The sequence below is a fragment of the Scomber scombrus genome, chromosome 17 (assembly GCF_963691925.1).
Source record: "Scomber scombrus chromosome 17, fScoSco1.1, whole genome shotgun sequence".
In the NCBI taxonomy this organism is placed as follows: domain Eukaryota; kingdom Metazoa; phylum Chordata; class Actinopteri; order Scombriformes; family Scombridae; genus Scomber; species Scomber scombrus.
Genome location: NC_084986.1, coordinates 18349465 through 18369981, shown reverse-complemented (window position 1 = coordinate 18369981; position 20517 = coordinate 18349465). Strand labels below are relative to the sequence as shown.

Sequence of the window (20517 nt, the reverse complement as noted above, 5' to 3'; positions counted from 1 at the left end):
GTCAGGCAATCATAGTAAAGACGTTTTAAATTGAGGTTACATGTATTTACGACACTTATTCACATTCTGAATTATTACGATGCACCACACTACTCGGACAAAGTACGTTTAACCGCCCTAAAAGAGAAAAGAACCCCTTTAAAGGTAACTTGGAAGAGTCGGATGAAAGCCGAGCTCTGTGCCACATCTTCCACTGCATGATAAAGTCGCTACATCGGGAACTGGAGGCAGGACCACTACGTTAGCTCTGAAAAAAAAACATTTTAAATTGTATTTACCAAACCCCGTATCTTTTTTCTCCTTCTCTGAAAGTGTTTGACGGCTGTTAAACTCGCCCCAGCATCTAAAATTGTCGTGTTGGACTTTATTGAGTTTTCTTAGGAGGAGGTGTTAGGTGAGGCTAAGTTAACGGTGAAGTTAGGCTGCTAGAGACGACATCAAGAGGGAAAGTGGGCTTAACCAAAGTGGACATTTCACCCGAAAGACGCATAAACAACTCCTAAAACAGGTACGTTTACATGACTCTGTTAGAAGAATACACCATTGGTAAGTCTGCCCTGGACTTCTGTGTCAGTTTCTTTAAGACAGAAGAGGTTGTTAAAGGGGTTACACCCAAACAAGACCAGCCTACATCTCACCTACACTTGAGAAGATGTTTCTATGAGTGTCTCAAAGTAGGAAAAAAAATAAAATAAAAAAATAAATAAATATATATATATAATTTTTTTTTCAAGTTAGTTTGCAAGTAGCTTTAAACAAACTGTTAACAAATTCTGAACAAATGTTATTCATATTTATCCAAGTTTTATATTATTAGTCTGAGACAAAGACGGACTGGGTGATACAATTGTAAATATAATAGTATTATATTATACTATACATCATGATATAGAAAATAAGTATGCATAATCAGGTGTAAAAAAAAAAAAAAAATAGACCTGTGTTGTGACCAAATCCATCATATGTGGAAAGACTTCAATAACTGTTTTTTGTCATTTTTAATTACAATATAGTAATCACTGTGCTGTAAATAAGATACATATATCTAAAGTTAAATGTATGTCAAGCTCTTCTCTTTCTGGTGCGACAGTGCATCCCTAAAAATACACACTTTCTAGTAACAAGACCAAAGCCAACATGTGCTTCCAATAAAAAAATCAATTAATTAATAAACCAACCAATCTGTTGCAAAAACCTGCTGCTAAATGTAAATAAACAATGATTTGTTTTGGTTGTAAACTTTTGCTCACAAACACCCACATTTAGAATATAAAAGTACAACATGTATGCTGAAAAATATAAAGTAATGATTTATGAAGTCATTGTGGATGATGGATGGAAATAAGGTTTTAATTTGAGAAATACACACACACACACACATACACACACACGCACAAAATGTTCTTGTTTCTCGATATATCTCCTGCCCTGCGTGTGCCCCAGATTGATAGTTACACTGCCTCCCTCTCATAAGCTTTAGCACTACTATCCTGTTGCCTTGACTACTGGTGTGTCAGGGGACTTCATCCTGATCCACTGCATGATTTTCTCTGACACTAGTTCAGAGAGACTGTCATGAAGCAGCGCTCAGAGCGAGAATAAGCGAAGACCTCATTTTCTCTTTCTTCGTCTTCTCTCACATCGGACCAATTAACTCCTCGCCGTCCTGATGCTGTCTTACAGTAGCTACCAGAACGCAGCACTTCAGGCTGCTGTGCAACAATAAAATGGGAAGTCTGCTTTCTTTCTGTGCGCCGACCCATATCAATTTGTTTGATTTACATTCCATTCAAAGAGGCACGATACAGACAGCATGAAAAATATTGTATCCGTTGTGTTTATACAGGGTTAACGATGGGAACTGTTCCTTATGATCTCTGACATCATGAAGTGTAGAGCCAACTCTATTTTAGGAGAACATTTGGAAATTATCCAACTGATAAAAAAAGAAGAAGAAGAAGCTCTGTTTAGATTGTTTGCAACAGAGAAGAATATAGGTTCCCTCTTGAAATGTAAACATTGACATAAGTCATGTTGTGTTTCCTACACTCACTAACGCTCTGTCTGGAGCATCATTTTCTCTGTCAGCTGTTTGTTTTCTTTATGGATGTACTGCTGGGAGTTTGGCGACCCAACTCCCCTCATTTGCGTGTATGTGACTGCACACACGCCCTTCATCTCTCTACATCTGACTGTCTGTGGAATTTGTCCTTTGCTCTAGATGAAGTAACGAGCATCTGGGAAATAAATAAAGCTTTCATTTGTTGTGACAAGCCATTACCCAGGAAATGAGGTGGGCCTATTTTGGCAAAGAGCAGTGAAACTTGCCTGGTCAGAAGTTTATAGGAACCCCTACTATAGCCTTGGGGTGGGGATGCATGCTGCACTATGTGAAACAGACTCATTAGGCGGGGAACCCACTGGAAAAAGTGGACCATACAGCGCAGGCAGCGATGGCTATGGGGGTTGGGGACATGGAGACAGACTGTTGTGCTGTGTAATCGAGGGGAATTGCAAACACAGTGGCAATCTGGAGAGGCTGTTGTGTATCAAGAACACGCTCCCCGATAGCGTTCAGTTTACGAACTTTCCGAAACTCCAGCAGTTAAAGGAGGAGTGTATAACTCTCTCAGCTAAAATAGGTCATACAGATGTCAGAGGTTATTTCTGGCCACATTTCAAAATCCCCCATTGCGAAAACATAAAAAACATCCCGTGACGTCTCAAACGCAGGCCTGTGTGCATATATAGATATCACATTTTATGAGCACAAAAAGAATAACGTACAGCTGTAGTTGTGAGGTCAGTAACAGTCTCTGCACCAGCAACAAAGTGAGCCACAGAGGCAAGCCGTCAATTAAAACGTTTTCTTTGCTGCAATTTATTTCCCAGAAATCTGCTTGATCAAATGCTCCAAGATCATCCTACTTTCTCTCTGTTTACTGACTAAAAAGTAAGTCAGTAAATAATGTATACATGAATATAGAATAAGCTGTAACTGCAGCTGGTACTTTATCCGGAGAATCCAGTGAAGTTATAGGATTAATGAGCATATTTCAGAGTTCAATTGAATCTGTAAAACTCTGTGTGACTCATAATCTACAAGTGTGTTTGTATAATTTTAACTAACAATCTCTTTGCCAAAATACACAAAGTTTCGCTTTTTTTTTACCCCCAGATTACAACCATTTCTTCTTGGAAGTGATCTCTTTATTTGGGCTAAGAACAGCTTGAAACATCAGAGTGACACTTTTCCGTCTTCCAGCCTGGAATCTTCTGGTTTTCTTGTGGGTTCGTGTGTTGGGGGAATAAATAGCAACGCCCATATTTATGTCTGCTCCAGCTCAGCCTGCACACTGAGCTGTCCTGGAAAAGTCCATGTGACCCAGAGTTTAGGAGGTTGCTGACGCTTCCTCATCCTGTTGTATGTTCGAGCGGAAGGACTACAGTCTGGCCTGTAGGGCAGTGTTTGATTTATACCATAGCCCAGTTAAACACAATCAGCAGATAATGGCAATAGATTCTCAGAAATGAACTTCACTTTAATCCAGCAGGTCACTTATGCAGCATAATGTTCACAATCTTATTACAAAGATGTATAAATCAGCATAGTATCGTGCTGTGCTGTAGCTTGTGTGTGTTTTTCAGTTCTTTTAAAATCAAATAAAAAGCCATTTCTCTTTTTTAAGACATATTTTTAAAAGATGTTTACCTTTTTAAATTAAAAACAGTTTGTCTAAAACTCTAAGTATTTATCACTACCTGCAAAACTAATGACATTCAGCTTTTAACTAAGATGGGGAACATGGTCAATATTCATGCTCCACCTGTTAATCATAAGCAAGTTGGCACTGTTATTTTTAACACACTTATGTTAGCTCAAAGCTCTGCTGTGCCTAATGCTGCATTCATGCTATATTGGAGTTACCATAATTACAGGTCTCCCGCTTGTAAATATCGTTCCTGCCAACCTCAAAGTCAGAGTTGTGACTGAGAAACTGGGATTTTTCTCTGCCTGAAAACCAAGCAAACATGGATGCCTCACATCAAATTGAATGGATATTATGTAATTTTGAACACATATGACCAGACTCAGTTATCATACAACCTTCCTCACTTGAGGTGAATGCTCGCAAGTCTCATCTCATCTGTCAAAGCAAACACAGCATAAGTACAGCTTACCAAACCCATACTGCATACTGATTCTATACAGTATGTAGTACATACCAGCTGTCATACAGTATTAGCCATTAGTACAAAAATTACACATGAATATAATACACTCTGTTGATTCATATTAACAGGGAATCAATTATTACGTGCTCTGATGCATGTCAATCAAACTGCGACTTTGGAATTTTAAGTTTTTAAAGTTCTTTCCAAAAAAGCTTTCTGGAGCTTTTCCTCTATTTCCTTTCTTTATTGAATTGTGCAAGAATAGTGTTAAAAAATTGACAGTGTTTCCTGTGCATCCTAACTGCTTTGAACATACTGACATGTTGTCACTTTTTTAGTCAGAACATTCCTGCTTATTTAATTCCTTAATTCCTGTTTATCTAACCCTAACCCTATTTTTATGATACAATCTGAAGGAACACTGTGTGTGTGTGTGCCTGAATGATTGTGTGTGACAAATAAACTTGATTGTTTGAAATCTGCTTACAAAACGTATAATATGGAACTGGAAGTCTTTAATCAAGAGACATGTTTTGTCTGCATGAAATGCAGATTTGACCATTTTTTGCTTCTTTGAGCACAAAAAAAACAATGAAACAAACTGGAATTAAATAGTAAAGCACATAGAATAGTATGAATTTCTTATTAGTATAAAACAGGAAGGATATGACAGCATTTTGACATCTTCCAGTAATTCAAACTTGAATGGAAACACTCTGCCCATTGTATGTGTATCGATAAGAGAACAGACATAGGAAATAAACTCTTTTAATGTGTCCTGCGTCTGTTTAAATTGATTTCTTTTCCATCCATAAGCCTGAGTGACACTGTTACGAGTTTTATGTCACTGGCTGACTCTCTAACCTGCCTGCCTCTCATGTTACACTGCGATTCATGAAACTGTAGGAAATTACAGCCTCGTGACAATTATGAGAAATAAGGGCGTTGGTGTAAAGAAAAGACCTCATCCAAATTCAGACTGCTCTCATTTGTTCTTCGCCAGATAAGAATCTGGTGCTAATAACACATGAGCGATGGGATTTCAGTAATTGAATGAGCGAGAAGGGGGGATAATAAGTCTCTCTCTCTCTCTGATAAATTCATTAGATGTAACACAAGGGAGTGCAGGAGTGTTATTCGGGAGAATTGTTATGCATTCAACGGCAGGTATTAGCAAAGCAGCTTACATAGTATAGCTGGAAATAGTTTTTCTTTCTATGTGTCATACTTTTTCCATTCTTTCTTCCTCCCTGCCCCCGCACATCTCTCTTTCTGTCCCTCCCACTCACACTTTACCAGATACATATTGTAAAAGATTAGCTCAGGGTTTTTTTGCCAGTTTCTTCCTCAGACCTTTTTTTTTATTTTTATTCCTAATATTTTTTAAGTGTATTAAACAAAACAGTATTCTTTCTCTCTTTTGTTCTGATTCTTTGTCTATTTTTTTCACACAAAGGTACACATCAAAGGTGACCTGCTTTCACACATCTTATGAAATAGTTTTTTAGATGGTTAATACTGCAAATGTTTGATGTTATCAGAGAGATTTTATTCATGCTTGTGTAAATTGCCAATACATTTGTGTCTTTACACAGATATTTTCTCCTCCTATTTGTTAAAGAAAGTCAGCCACCACGAGCCTTTATTAACTTAAAAAAAAATCAGTATACACATGTACACACACATTTTCTTTGTAAATGTAATAACCTTTTTTGCTTACAAACACACCCATGTTTCCCTTTGCTTCACCAGCACACTACATGCACGTAGTTCCCCATCTCACAGTTGTTATGCTGCAATATTTTATTCCGGATGTGTTGTTTTTATGCATCCTCATATCCCCAATCATGAATACCCCTGCATACATGAATAAACAGGTCTTGCCGAATATAACCATGGAAACAGAATTTAGACAAACCACAGAAAGAAAAGGTGAATGGTCCCAGGTGGTCGAATGCTTTACTGTCCTTGTTTGCATTGGTATTTTTTAGTCAATCCAAATCTTATTTTCACATAAAGGTTGGGATTACAGTTCGAGGTGAACCTCTGGTGTTCTCAGTGACAACAGTCTGCATCAGCTTGACCTTTTAGAAAGTGGCCTTATTGAGAATTACAATGCTGCTTGTCCCTCTACCATGCAGTAAAGGGTCGATAAATTATCACCGTGCTGGTGGATTAATACTGTATCCACGGAGACAACATGACACATGCTGCCCTCATGACACCTGAGTTGTAATCTTGTCTGTATTTTTGTCTTAACTGTCTAGTTTTATCCCTCAGCTTGTTTGTCTGAGAAGCATCCTCAGCACATGTTTTATGATAAAACACAGCTGCACACTGTGAGGATTTATTGAACCCATGAATCATTGATGATATTCACCCAAGGACATTAATTAGAATTGTTGGTCTCCTGCAGGAGCAGAGGAAGCCGAGCAGTCGACGACGTGGAGAGCAGAAGCGCAGGGAGAGAGTGGAGAACTGAAGGGAGAAGGTAGAAACACCAGCCCAGCTATCTGCCTCGCCTGTGAGAGTGTTGCATCATGGGGAAACAGAACAGCAAGCTGCGGCCCGAGGTCCTGAACGACCTGAGAGAAAACACAGAGTTCACCGACCATGAGCTGCAGGAGTGGTACCGGGGCTTCCTCAAGGATTGTCCCACCGGCCACCTGACCGTGGAGGAGTTCAAGAAGATCTACGCCAACTTCTTCCCCTACGGAGACGCCTCCAAGTTCGCAGAGCACGTCTTCCGCACATTTGACACAAACGGCGACGCCACCATCGACTTCAGGGAGTTCATCATCGCCCTGAGCGTGACATCCCGTGGCGGGCTGGAGCAGAAGCTGCGCTGGGCCTTCAGCATGTACGACCTGGACGGGAACGGATACATCAGCCGGGCAGAGATGCTGGAGATAGTTCAGGTGAGGATGTACAACTCTTCCTAAATAATATGTGTTTTCCATACCAAGCTCCAATCTGTGTCAGGTCAACTTTACTATGCATCACTGAGGATAAATATTCACTGCATCTGTTTTTCATACACACCTCAAAAATGTAGCTGATATTAGAAATGTTTTATTTAAGTAGGAGGGTGGTAAGTTTAAAGCTAAATTTTCTTATGAGGGAGCAAGATTGTCAACCTAGAAGGGGAAAAGAAAAAATATCTTATAAGATTCCTTCGGGGTTAACACATTTTAACCAATACAAATGACTAAATCTATATACACAACAAAATAACAAATGTGCTTATAACCTGCTGATTATTGTCTCCATTAACCAATATTTGATTTGTCTGTATGATATCAGAAAATAGTGGAAAATGGCCATCATAATTTCTCTATGCCCAAATATCTTGTTTTGTCTTACCAACAGTCCAAAACCCAAAGATAGAAGTTTAGTATCACGTAAAACAAAGAAAAGCAGCAAATGGGCAGCTGTTTTGTGTCTTTGCTCGAAAATGACAAATCAACTGTCAAAATAGATGTTAATAAATGTTGTATTTATCTATGAATTGTTTCAGCTCTAATTCCTAGTGTTATATGCATTTAGCCTACAGTCTAATCACTGTGTTTAGGCTCAGTTGTCATTTGCAGGTCTGAATTCATAAGATATATCACCTCACATCATGCAGGCTGCCCTTTCTGTTTTTTTCTTATCAGCGTGACTATATTTACTCTTCCAATATGGTGAGCTGTGCAGCCTGCAGGGCCATATCAATATTGGCTCAGTCTGTTGTGTTTGTGGATACAAATGAATGTGAAAAAAAGCTTAAGCATCAGTGCTCTTGTTACTGTAGAATGCTCTCTGTTATTTTAGCTAAACGTCTTTTCTCCTATCAAAGCCAGAGACATTTAGATGAGCTGAAAATGTGTAGCTTTGCAAAATAGAAATAGAAACATTAGACACGCCTGTTGAGAGTGACTTACAGCGAGTGTAACAGCATGATAAGCTTCACTCACCATAACACCATCATTACCAGGCAGCCACAGAAAACAGGTCAAAGCCTTCAGACAAAGATGTAACAAATATTTCAGGTGGGAACTTTTTTGTTTTTCTGTTTTCACTACTTTAAAGCTTTAACCAAGAAAATTAACATGTACATAACAAGGAAAAACTCTGTCCTCTGTAGGCAATTTACAAGATGGTGTCATCAGTGATGAAGATGCCCGAAGATGAATCCACACCGGAGAAACGAACAGATAAGATCTTCAGACAGATGGACATAGACAATGATGGTGAGACTGAAGGTTTACTGTAATCAGTTGTAAATATGTAGATGCATGTTCTGTTGAAGACATTTGTATTTTTGAAAAGAAGCAGCAATATGTCGAGACTCAGAGTGCAACATTTGAAAAACAAAAGTAAACTAATATGGTTTGCCTACTTAGTTAAAATTGTTAGGACAGAGGTACATAAATACAGATGGACAGTGAATTATTATCTGCTAGTTGGAAAGAAAGCATAAAAAAAGGTCATAAGGCATCGTGGTTTGCATCTTAGCCCGCTGAGCCACCATGATGCTAGTGGTTTGACCTTTAGTGTGAAAAGGTGACGCTACACTACACCCATGTGATATGTACTTAAGCATTTCCCAAGTGTTACTGTTTGAACGTATTTGACACATCTCGTCTCAGTGAGGTATTTAGTGCTGTTCATATGGCAGTCGGCCGCTCAATTTGTTTTGAAACAGAAGGTTCAGAAAGTCTGAAGGTCAAACTGTGTCTAATGCTCAAGATTTATAGCACCACATGGCACCACAGACCAGGCCTACGGCTACAAGGGTCAATCTACTAAAACTTGAATTTTTAATGCAACATGCACATGTGCTGTGTGACAAAGTTTATCTTGGTGCCTCAGGAATATTTGCATTTTTTGTTGCCAGTTTTGATCTTTGCATTGCTTACAATTTGATGCTTAAAGATGAATAGATTGAGATAGAAAGATGAAATAATGAAACAATGCATTCTGATAGGGATGCTGATTGACATCAAAATAATCAATATGTCAATATATTTATATATTCTATATATTTATTACCATTTAAAGCATTTTATGATTTCCCATGTTTAAAAAAGGTTATTACAGATATCAAATATTTAAATATTGTGTTGTGTTATAATGTTATGATTTTGCAATTCCATAAATATTATTTAATATATTGTTGACATTATGCTTACATATACAGTGCTGCTATTAAGTTAAAAAAAAAGTGCTGTTGCACATTGCTACTTTTTCAATAGGCAAAAGACTTCCTGAATTACCTGAAAGTAGCCCAACAGCATCACCTGCTGGCTGATGTGACTCAACAGGTATAAACAAATAAATCATTGGGCCTCATGCAAGAAGCCCAATATGAACAAATTCCCTCCTATTTTCATTCCTATCTATGATTTGCTCTTGTTTTATTAGTACCTAGTGATTTCTTGGATTCAACAATTCTCTTAGGTAAAGTTTTTACGAGTGATCGAGAGCACTCGTACCAACAGAAGAACAAAAATCTTTTTTTCACATAAAAAATGTTTTTCCTGTGCAAGGAAACATAAGCTTTAAATTTGAGTGAACATCAGAAATGCATGAATGTCATATAATCAAAGTTAGATTATTAGAGTAATTCTAATAATTGGATTATTAAATTTGGGGGCTTAATAAATACTATTGGTCGATTGATCCCATTTAGCACTAGAAGATGGAGCTCGAGTCGATTTCTGTAATAACAAAAATTTAATATAAAAAATAAGAGAAATTTAAGGGCTGTCTTTGAAGTGTTAATGTAAGTTAAATGTATTCCAAAACATTGCCTGTACTGTTATCTACGGCAGCAGCGATTTAATTTTAAACTCAAAAGGAACATCAAACTTGTTTCTGTTGGTTTTGGTGGGTGGTAGCTGCATGATTCACACCACCGTCACATGTTCCACAGCTGCTGACGGGGATCCTTTTTTTTGGTCTGTGCTCTGCAGGTAGATTGTCTTTGGAGGAGTTCATTAAAGGTGCCAAGAGCGATCCGTCCATTGTCAGACTGCTGCAGTCGGATCAGGGAGCCTCTCGTCAGTTCTGAGGACAGAGACAATGACAGACACACATGCACCACCCACACCCACCATCTGATCTGATAGAAGCTTGGTCATCATCCCACACACACCCCTCACCAGAGAACCATGTGATCCCTTCTTTAAAAAAAACAAAAAAACACTCCATGTCTTAATGTTTACATTAATGGATACTTCTTTTGTCAATGTGGCTCCTTCTCTGTGGACTATGATGTGATTTCAGTTGAGGTATTCTCTGTAGTTGCTTTTCTCCAAAGCGCTCTTGCCTTGAAATGGTTTTTACTTGTTTTTCATAAGTGAAGTGCCATATCATACATTATACTGACTGGATTATACGCTTGCAAGTATTACGACTCCCATTATGTTACATTAAGAGGAAACTAATTACATCACTTGGTATAATTTGATTTAATTGTGTTGAAAAGTGGCTTATTGTTGTTCAAGATATCAACAGTAGCTGAAGTTGCACAAGTTGCTGTTGTGAAGATCTATATGCCTTTGGTATTGCATGCGCTCTGTGATATGCGTTTTCTGACATCGTAACAGTTTACGTGAATACGGAGGCAGTGATTGTTTTTATTCCTTTTTATTTTTTTAACAAAAATGTCATTTTGTTTTCACACAATTGAAATAAAGTCGTGTAAGAAAAATCTACACAAGAAGTCCCACAGTATCCCCTTGTCCTGGACAGTAATGGTTTAAAAAGAGACAAAAAAAAATGTAGTCACATCAGGTTGGACATTGAAGTGTTACTTTGACAAGTCCATATCTTAAAATAGGTGCTCGAGCGTGGCTGAAGAGGGGAGAGAGAAGAATGTTTGAAAAAGACTTGAATGAACAATTGAAATGACACATTCAGAACCTCCTCTCTCCTCTCCTCAGCTGGCGGCAGCCATATAAATGTGCAGCTTGTAACGTTCAGCAGGTGTGTGAGGCAGAGTTCACTCCAGGGACACGACTCACACCCCTTCTCCCCCCTCCCCTCTTCCCCTCCCCTCCTGTCCCTGTGTGACTGACAAAGATGATGTGAGAAACTGCAGGTGTCTCTCATGTGTCTTTTCTGGAGTATTTCAGTAACTGAGCAGCCTGGCCTCCCATTCGTCCACAGGAGAGGGGAGGAGGGTCGCACAGGAACCAGACCAGATCAAACCAGTCTGGATCAGATCCCGCCTCGCTTGGGCTCATAACTCATCCTTCTCAAAGTCATCATCCAGGTCTACGTCACTGAGGTCGTAGTCCTCCTCCACAGGAAGCTGTGAATAATTTAAACAAAGACATAAAGTTAGAAATGATGTAGAAGCATGAAAACGTTCAAAATAATCAAGTACTAGAGTCCTAATCCCTCATTTTTAGCCACACCAGCAGCATGACTCCAGGGACAGCAATGTTGTTCCATCAGTCGACGCTCAATGATAAAAAAATAATCCACCATAGAGATATAAGCATTTAGCTCAAAGCACTGCTCTACCCAAGTACAGAGTTGCTAGCATGGCTGTAGACCCTAACGTCTTGTCAGATCATCAGAAATGTCAAAAAAACAACACATTAAAACTACATTATTTTGACACTTGCTTTTATTCTTAATTTTTGAGAAGTAACACCAAATATCTGGCTTCACTTCATGAGAAAGAAAGCAGTTGGATGACTGGGAGCGCTCCAATCACTGTATTACATAACATAGCGTTTGTTGACAGCACTCGGAGAGCTGTTTATAGAAGACAGCACAAAGGCAGTCACGAGTCGGTAAAGATTTGATGCATCATTGTTCTGTTGAGCAAACGTTTTCCTCGCCACACCACTTATTCTCCAACTCACCTGTCCGTCTTTGCCGTCCCAGGCTTCAACAGTGTGAATCTTGGGCATGTTCCCACCTCCCAGCGTAGCCGTTGAGCCACGACCGACAGAAAGTTCCCTGAAAAGAAGACAAACGGCCATTAGTCAGTCTACTCTGACACATGTTCTTCTGTTAAGCCTTGTTAAGGTGGAATTAATTAAGGTGGGGAAAAAGCAGATGATAGCACCCCTTACCTGAGGAACTCGTGAATGCCAGCCTCGCTGAAGGAACCCCTGAGCAGAGCAAACTTCATTTTGCGCGTGTTGATGGCGGCCATGGCGGGGTAGCCAAATCCACCGATACCCAGAGACGCCTCCAGATCCATCTGAGCTCCTGCCTCAGTCCACAGCCAGCTGATGGAGGGAGAGCGGAGTCATTAGTCACAGCCGTAATTAGTAATTTCTTCTTGGTCACACTCATTTGTTTAAAAAAATCCATGACTGGACATTCAGCCTTACCCCCACATCTTCTTCTTGTACTTGTCAGCCATCTTCACCATCACGTCCAGATAACCGTTTCTACCAGATGCACCTGTTGAGATACATGAATAATAATGAGTGTTCATCTTTTGTTTGATGTTCCCACTAGTCTTCATTACCGCTGCAGCTATTGATTAGTTATTGAATAATGCGGTAAATCAGTTCTTACATTAAATATTTGAAAGGGTTTCAATAAGGTGCAGTGTAATTTTACTAAAAAACAGCGCATTAAGGCAAGAGTTTTAGATTTTAAAAATGCACACATTCAGATTTGATTTTTCAATTTTGTGAGTTTTGATGTTACATTTCTGAGTTATTTAAGATGTGGGAGCCGGAGGTTTGTGTGTGTGGTCTCACCTGTGTCCAGGATATGTGGCAAGACACCAATTATGCACAACTGACTGTCCTCACAGGTCTTCTTCAGGACATCTTCACTGAGGATCTGAGGGATGAACAATTATAATACACATTTAATGTTTTGTAAAAGGGGATTCTGTGGATCAAGCAGTCTTTGCTGTTGCACAGTGCTCTCAGTTCTGTGATGTATTTTGCATTTTGTGTTGAAGTTTCAGTTTCTTCATATGCATCACTGCTCAGGCTTAAAATAGCTTGTGTGAAACCTGGTGAATCTTGTAGGTTATGACTTCTGCTTGTTTGGTGACGGACTCTTTTGTGAACTTATCCAAAACAGCACAACTATAAATCATACATGCATCCAATAACTGAGACACAACTGTACTAACCTCCACCAATTCAGGAGGAGGGGCGTTGTCAGAGAACAGATCCAAAGCCCTCTCGATGATGTCACCACGGGAGCGACCTCCTTGGTAGTCCTCGGGCTCCTCACCTTTGCGGAAAATCTTGATGGTGGGAAAGCCACGGATCTAAAACACAAAGGATATACATGTTCAGCTTTACATTAGGGCTGTAAATAATGCCTTGGATTCTGTTGATATTGATATTTCTTTATTTGGTATTAAGGATTTGGTTTAGGAATGTGTGTGAGTGTAACATTTCTTAACTGACGCTGCAGTATCTGTTGAAACTGAAATGTTCAGTTATGCAATTGTAATATGCAAGTTGAAAGTGATACATCAGAGACTCATTATCATGATTGATCACAGTCTTATGACACACATAGGACATACAGAAAATACCAGTACACGAAGATCCAAGTCTTTACTTTAGATCATTGCATTAAATTGCAAAACTTTTTATCATGGTACTGCAACATAAAGAAACTGCAACTGCATTCTCAGTGGCAGAGTTTAAAGTTGTGGCGTCACTTGCAAGACTGACTTTTAAGTGGATGTTCTCAGGTGAAGTCAGTCTAATATAATTAGTATGACCTGACTTACTCCACACTACCAACATACTTCCTTAGCTCTGTTTGGATAGGCAAACATATTCATACATTCAATCATTTCATGGTTGAGACTTAGCATTTCAAAGTGTGCAAGCAGGCATGTGTCTAAGGTCAAAACCACATTATGTCCACAGGCCTGGGTAGCTTATCATTCAAATCAGATAATTTCATTTGTTTAAATGTATGGCTAAAAACAGGATGGACCAGCTTAGCAGCTGTGGTCAAAATGTCCCCTCTTTTATTAGTTTACTAGAAGTTTGTGACTTACCCCATAGCGGCTGGACACACCCTGATGTACAGTAGCATCCATAGCTCCAAGGCGAACTCTGCCCTTGGTCTGCTCCTTGACAGCTGTAGCTGCAGCCGCCCACTCAGGCTCCAGGCTAGAGACAGTGAACAGGATGATGGTCAAGAAAAACTAACCATGATAAACTCACAAAATATCATCCTCATCTCACAGTACAAGTAACAATTTCAAAGTCAAAGTTTGTTCTGTGATGAAAGCCTGATAATTCACTTATTATTCAGTTACAAATATGTGCTTGCAGCACTGGGACTGTCTTCTGATCTACTAAATAAATGCACGATCTTCAAATGTAGGGATGTTGAAAACTGGATTCACATGGTTAAAGAATAAGTTGTAGTAATGGTCCCAATAAAATGTTTTCAGTGAGGTCTGTTGTTATAATAACAGGTATGTAAGGTATGTTATTATTATTCTGACTTACTGAGACATTGTTTCTACAAAGAAAAACTGTACTGTTGTTTAGTCTTACAAACATTACTTTCTTATGCTGTAAGCTACACCGACATTCTATTAACCTGTTTTACTGGGGTAGTGGCAGAAATCTTGTTTTTCAGCTGTTTCCTATAGCTGAGGGTGGACTGTTAAGTGCCAAACTTACTTCTTGCAGTGTCCACACCAGGGGGCGAAGAACTCCACCAACCACACATCATCACCCTCCAGCACCATCTTGTCAAAGTTGTCATCCGTGAGTTCAACTACATCCTTCTTACTGCCGCCGCCGCTGCCTCCTCCACTCTGCAAGAAGACAACCGAGTATTAATTAACCATGTTCACTTCTACATTTTATCTTTCCAATGTTGAAACAAACTGTGACCTAAAAGCTACATGTGCATGTTCACTACTTTCTCTACCTGTTTGTTGTAGCTGGAGCCGCCCGACTTGCCACTCATCCTGTCTTTAACCAGAGTGCGCAAAGCATTCATGGCTCCATCCACGATGGCCTGGCTATTGCGTCCACCTGAGGGGTGAAGGAAATCAGTCAGTGCCAGCTTAACAGTGACTTCACCTACAATCAGAACATTTCCATAAAGGGTGTGTAAGCAAATTACTGATTAACTAAGAAAGAAAGAAGTATCTGAGTTCTCATGCTGGAAACCTCCAACACCTTTTTTCAATTTATTTTCTCAGAAAAGAGCTACGGAGGCATATATAAAATTCACAAATCACAAAGCTGTCTGCTTAATGCTCTCATCTGTACCTTGATATTCCTCTGGCTTGTTCTTATTGGCTCCAAAGACCTTGATGGTTGGGAAACCCCTGACGCCGTACTGGCTTCCCAGTGACTTGTGCTGGTCCGCATCTACAGCACCAATCTTGACAATACCCTGAAAGATGCCAGAACAGATAAGAGTGTGCTGTCTCATTTTTTTTCTTCAAATTGATGATAAATATGTTTAACCAGTCCCATGTCTGTCCACATCTCACACCTCCATTTGTTGTTATTCTCACAAACTTCTACACATTTTTAGGGGGCATCTGTGAGCTCGACATTTGTAATAGTGAATGTTCCGTTTACCTTGAGGGCAGTGGCTGCCTTCTTCCAATCCGGAGTGAGATTTTGACAGTGGCCACACCTGTGGTGACAAACAGCAGAGATGCAGTGACGTGAATATTAATTCATAATAGGATATTTTCGGCTTATTTTGTTTGTAATCTAGTTTTGTAGTAGACTACATGAGTTGGTAAGCATTGGGAATAAAAGATATAATAGAAAAACATTATACAAGCACAAGAACATTTCATTTAATCAGGAGGTCAAACTTGTAAGTAAACTGATAGAACTACAGACCTTTGTTGCAGGGCTGCTAACTGTTTAAATGGAGAGTGCACATGTCTACTGGTTCACTACAGACTTGCCTTTAAGAGTTAGATTGTGTTCTTAAACACAATTGACTGTCTGCATGTATGTATAAATTGAGTATCAGTTTTACAAGCTGGCAGACTTTTCAGATCATGGTACAGCTGTTTTCTCTAAATGCAAACAAGAGTTCAAACAAAATATGTTAGCAGTACACTGTCCTCTCTTAAGAGGACAGCTCTCCTTCTCCTCTCTACCCCAACCGGTTCTCCCCTCTACCCCAACCGGTCAAGGCAGATGGCCGTCCACTTTGAGCCTGGTTCTGCCTGAGGTTTCTTCCTGTTAAAAAGGAGTTTTTTTCTTCGCTGTCGCTAAGTGCTTGCTCATGTGGGAATGTTGGGTCTCTTTAAAATTAAAACCTGAATAGTACGGTTTAGAACCTGCTCAATGTGTAGTGCCTTGAGATTACTTTGTGATTTGGCGCTATACAAATAAAGATTGATGATTAAGAATAAGTTAAGAGTTGCAATGATTAGTTGATGAATTGATTGGTAGATAGACAGAAAATGAATCTGCAACTATTTAAATAATCGAATAATCATTTTAGTCATTTATGAAGCAAAAATGTTGAAACATCTGCAGGTTGCTGCTTCTCAAATGTGTGTTGTACATGATAGTAAACTGAATTTCTTTGAATTTTTGACCACTGATCAGACAAAACAAGACATTTGAAGACATCTTATATCAGGCACAATTTCACAAATTTCCTACATTATTGAGAAAATTGATTAGAGAAAATAATTAGATTAATCTATGAAAATAATCACAAATTTGCTCCCCTAAATAAATCCAAGACATTTTTTTTCAATTTAGCTTTTAATTCTTTGTGTATGTACTGTATGTAACCTATTCTGTCTGCCTGTATATATGCTAAAATGTTCTACTGTTTTGTTAAATCACTCTTTGAATTGCTTTAATTGGTACAAGACATTGTATAAGAGCCCAAGGAGGAGTTACCAACTTTGCATACTAGTTATCTCTGTTTTCCGATTATAGGAAGCATATACAAACAGCTGACTCAACCATTCAACTGAGCTTGAAGATGCCAGTATTGAAACTGGTCACTGTGCCACTACTTGCTTGTTCTGAGATGCTTGTTAGCACTGAATAATGTCCATCACAGTTGCACACACTCACCAGGGAGCATAAAACTCAATCAGCCACAGACTGTCACTCTGGATCACCTCCTTGTTGAAGTTGGATGGGGTAAGTTCGACAACATCATCACTAGCTGAGTACATGCCATGCACAGATAGGACCAGGGAACAGCCCAACACTCCTGGAGGAGCAAAGAAGAAGATAACAAAAGGTTTACTATCAGGAATGTATGCACAGCAGTGTTCAATAAAACAGTCACAGCAGCTAGGAAAACCACAATAGGACTAAGATGCAGTTTATATGCAGAATTGGTGCAAATATTTATAACAGCATGTAAAATTGAGTATCATTAATTCATTGATTCAAATATGACAGAGGCCTGCCACAGTTAACGTTATGTGCACCATAATTTAGCTATTCCGGCTAGCCAGACTAGCAAAACCCCTTCAAATACGTCTCACCATTAACACATTCTCAAACGTGACATTTTATAAAGGTAGAAAAGCTGTTACTCTCGTCACTCACCTAACAAAAGCAGTCCCATGGTTTTAGCTGCTCTGTACTCGCCTCGTCTATTAGCAACACTCGCAGACCTGCTGCTGCTTCTCCCTGAAAAGTAGATCGAAGAATCTCACCGTGGCCCACGCTGATTGGTGCGCTGGTGGCGACGCCGCACCTCAGCCAATCAGCGTGCGCCGTGTAGTTTAATGCAACCGGTACGCGGACAACACAGATAGGGGCAATATGTCAATGGGGGCAACACCAAACTACGCTGAGAGGAGATGTAATGATGACAAGTAGCTCTTATTATGCCAACGTGTATATATCCGCATAGACGTTTATACACAACAATAGACAGACCATGATAAAATAGAAAGTGGTTGTATCAAAACTTTCAGCCAAGAAGGAAGTACTCAGTTCTCAGTGAAAGTATACCACACTATAAAAAGTTCTACATCTAAAGTAATATAGTACTTTTACAAGTATTTTTTTCTTAATTTAATATTATTATCATAACTCCAAATGACAGATGAATACTGTACACAATAAGAATCACTAGGTTAAAATGTCTTAATTTGGGTCAATTTAGTACCAACACAATACTGTTACTTAGAAAGCCACTCAATACAAATGGTTGTTTTGACCCACTTTAGGTGTTATTTTTTGTATTTTGCTGTTGGGTTATCCACTAAACTAAAGCTTTTTATAATCTACTCTTCTCTTTTTTTTCTTCCATGTCACAGTTTCTTATTAATTGTAAATAACTTGTGTGCCTTTTGAATGACAAATGCACAATGTTTTGCACAGGAAACAAGACATTTTATTACAATTTTAACTAAAGCTTGTTATGTGCACAAACTATATCAGACCAGCCTGTGTAAAATTTGAACCCAGTCATTTTAGTGTGTAGTATACTTAGTCTACAATTTAATTACATAGCCTATCTTTACATACATGCATGTATAGGCCATATATCTGTACATAACTGTACATTCACTGTATAGTTATTTCCATTCCTCAAATGCAATTCAAACCCTGCAATAAAGCAACAATATACAGTATATATCTTACCAGACTTGCATAAATGTGTATTATAGACTACATAAGTGAACACACATTACATCACTGATAACATTTTTATGAAGTATATTGCATCAAAATGTAAATGGCCAGTCCTTGGAGGAATTCTGAATGTGAGTGAAATTTCAATGAAGTTTGATTAGGTCAAAAGTCCTAGTAGTCCTACACGTATGTATTTATATAGATCAACCCATCACCAAACTTTTTGTTTCTATTACAATGTTGTAGGAAAGTAAGAATTTTTGAAAGTTTGACTTGACTCCACTGCAATGCAGCTTTTTACTTCAGCTGTTCTCCAAGGAGGATTGAATCCAGGTCAATCCGACTTGGCTGAAGATACTTGAAGACTTTTCGCCTCTCATCCAAGGGACTTCTTCAGTTCTAGAAGCACTAATTTACCAAGTGGTATCAGTGACCTTGACAACGACCCCACAGATGTTAAATACCTGGGACTCCATCCAATCAGTTAGAACTGAAGAAGGCCCTTGAATGAGAGGAAAAACTTCTTCAAGTATCTACAGCAAGTCTGTTTGCCCTCGATTCAACCCTCCATAGGTAACCATGACGTGGATGACTGAGAATCTTCACAGACATACTTCAGTTGTTGCTTTTGCTTAAAGATGTTACAGCAGTCTATAACACAAACACTGGATTTTTATTGTACATTGTTTTATAATCCATTTTAATGGATTCATAACCCCAGTTCTTTGCACCATTGTTTCAAGTATGAGCATCTAGGCTATGCTGCATTGTGACGGTTGTATCACTAGGTGGAGACAAACAATAAGCCAAAGCACTGTGTGTCTGTAATGATTCACTTGCCTATCAATCATTCACCCATAGTGTTACCGCAAACATGTGGAAGCTATAAGAAATCATGTTTCCTTCTGCAAACACGTGAGATTACCCAATAAAAATTGACAAAATCTGTAATGTTTCTTGTAGCACTGGTGGATTATTTGATTGCTTGTACCTAATCTTCGTTGGCATCAGAGTCATAGTGTATAAAGGTTTTTTAGATAGGGGAATTTAGTACAGTGTACAATATTATTGGGTTACTAAACCCAAATCCTCTTCATATCTGGTGATAATACATTCAAAATGGATGATGGATAATGCGTCTTGGTTTGGGGTTTGGAAAAAGGCTTTATAGACTATTTAAAAAAAGAAAGAAGATGTATTAACCTAGTAGGACTATTGCCTGCAATCAGTTACCTTCAACTAACTGTTGCTCGTTTAGCTGCCACGAAATTGTGCGTATCCCTGATTTCCCTGTTTCCTACTTTACAATTCATTACATGTCGCTGAGATTTTATGATGTGCTGCGCCTGGCTGCACTGCTGCATAAAGACAGCTACAGACAGAGAGGAAGATACGCAGTCATCCTCAAAAATAAAAGTCGAAGTCCCTTTGTCTCTGAGGGGTATTGCTTGTGATATTCGACTGAATTTGAGCTGTACTGTGCAGAATAATGTATGAATTTCATACTTAGATGACAGTTTTCACATCCATTTTCTGAAAGTGGAAAGTTTATATGTGCAGGCATGATTTGTGACATCACAACCAGTTAAGTCCAGTGTGCAACTTACTAAAATGTGATGAGGAACACGGAATTCTCCAGTGCACAAACACTGAGAATGAACATTTCAAATGAGATAGAAGATGGTCTTGTGTCCGGTAATTCGAAATAAACAAAGTTTGCATTTTCATAAATGTTTCAATACGAAGGAGTGGCCTTAACTTTAATTAATTACATTTGTGCAAAAACAAA

At 38.8% G+C, this 20517-nt stretch overlaps 2 protein-coding genes across 2 annotated transcripts; one reads left to right on the top strand and one right to left on the bottom strand.

The window, feature by feature from the left end:
• The first annotated feature begins 211 nt into the window (after window positions 1-211).
• On the top strand, window positions 212-10661 carry hpcal1 (hippocalcin-like 1). Its single transcript, XM_062436922.1, has 4 exons — window positions 212-508; window positions 6593-7094; window positions 8303-8408; window positions 10134-10661. Exons 2-4 carry the CDS (start codon window positions 6717-6719, stop codon window positions 10229-10231), a joined length of 582 nt encoding a protein of 193 aa, XP_062292906.1. The 5' UTR covers window positions 212-508; window positions 6593-6716; the 3' UTR covers window positions 10232-10661.
• A 132-nt stretch (window positions 10662-10793) lies between these two features.
• Window positions 10794-17787, bottom strand: pdia6 (protein disulfide isomerase family A, member 6). Its single transcript, XM_062436921.1, has 13 exons — window positions 17691-17787; window positions 17205-17346; window positions 15726-15783; window positions 15408-15534; window positions 15061-15167; window positions 14808-14944; window positions 14171-14285; window positions 13280-13420; window positions 12894-12978; window positions 12516-12588; window positions 12252-12410; window positions 12039-12135; window positions 10794-11476 (listed from the first exon to the last, which is right to left on the bottom strand). Exons 1-13 carry the CDS (start codon window positions 17707-17709, stop codon window positions 11405-11407), a joined length of 1332 nt encoding a protein of 443 aa, XP_062292905.1. The 5' UTR covers window positions 17710-17787; the 3' UTR covers window positions 10794-11404.
• Between the last annotated feature and the right edge of the window lie 2730 nt (window positions 17788-20517).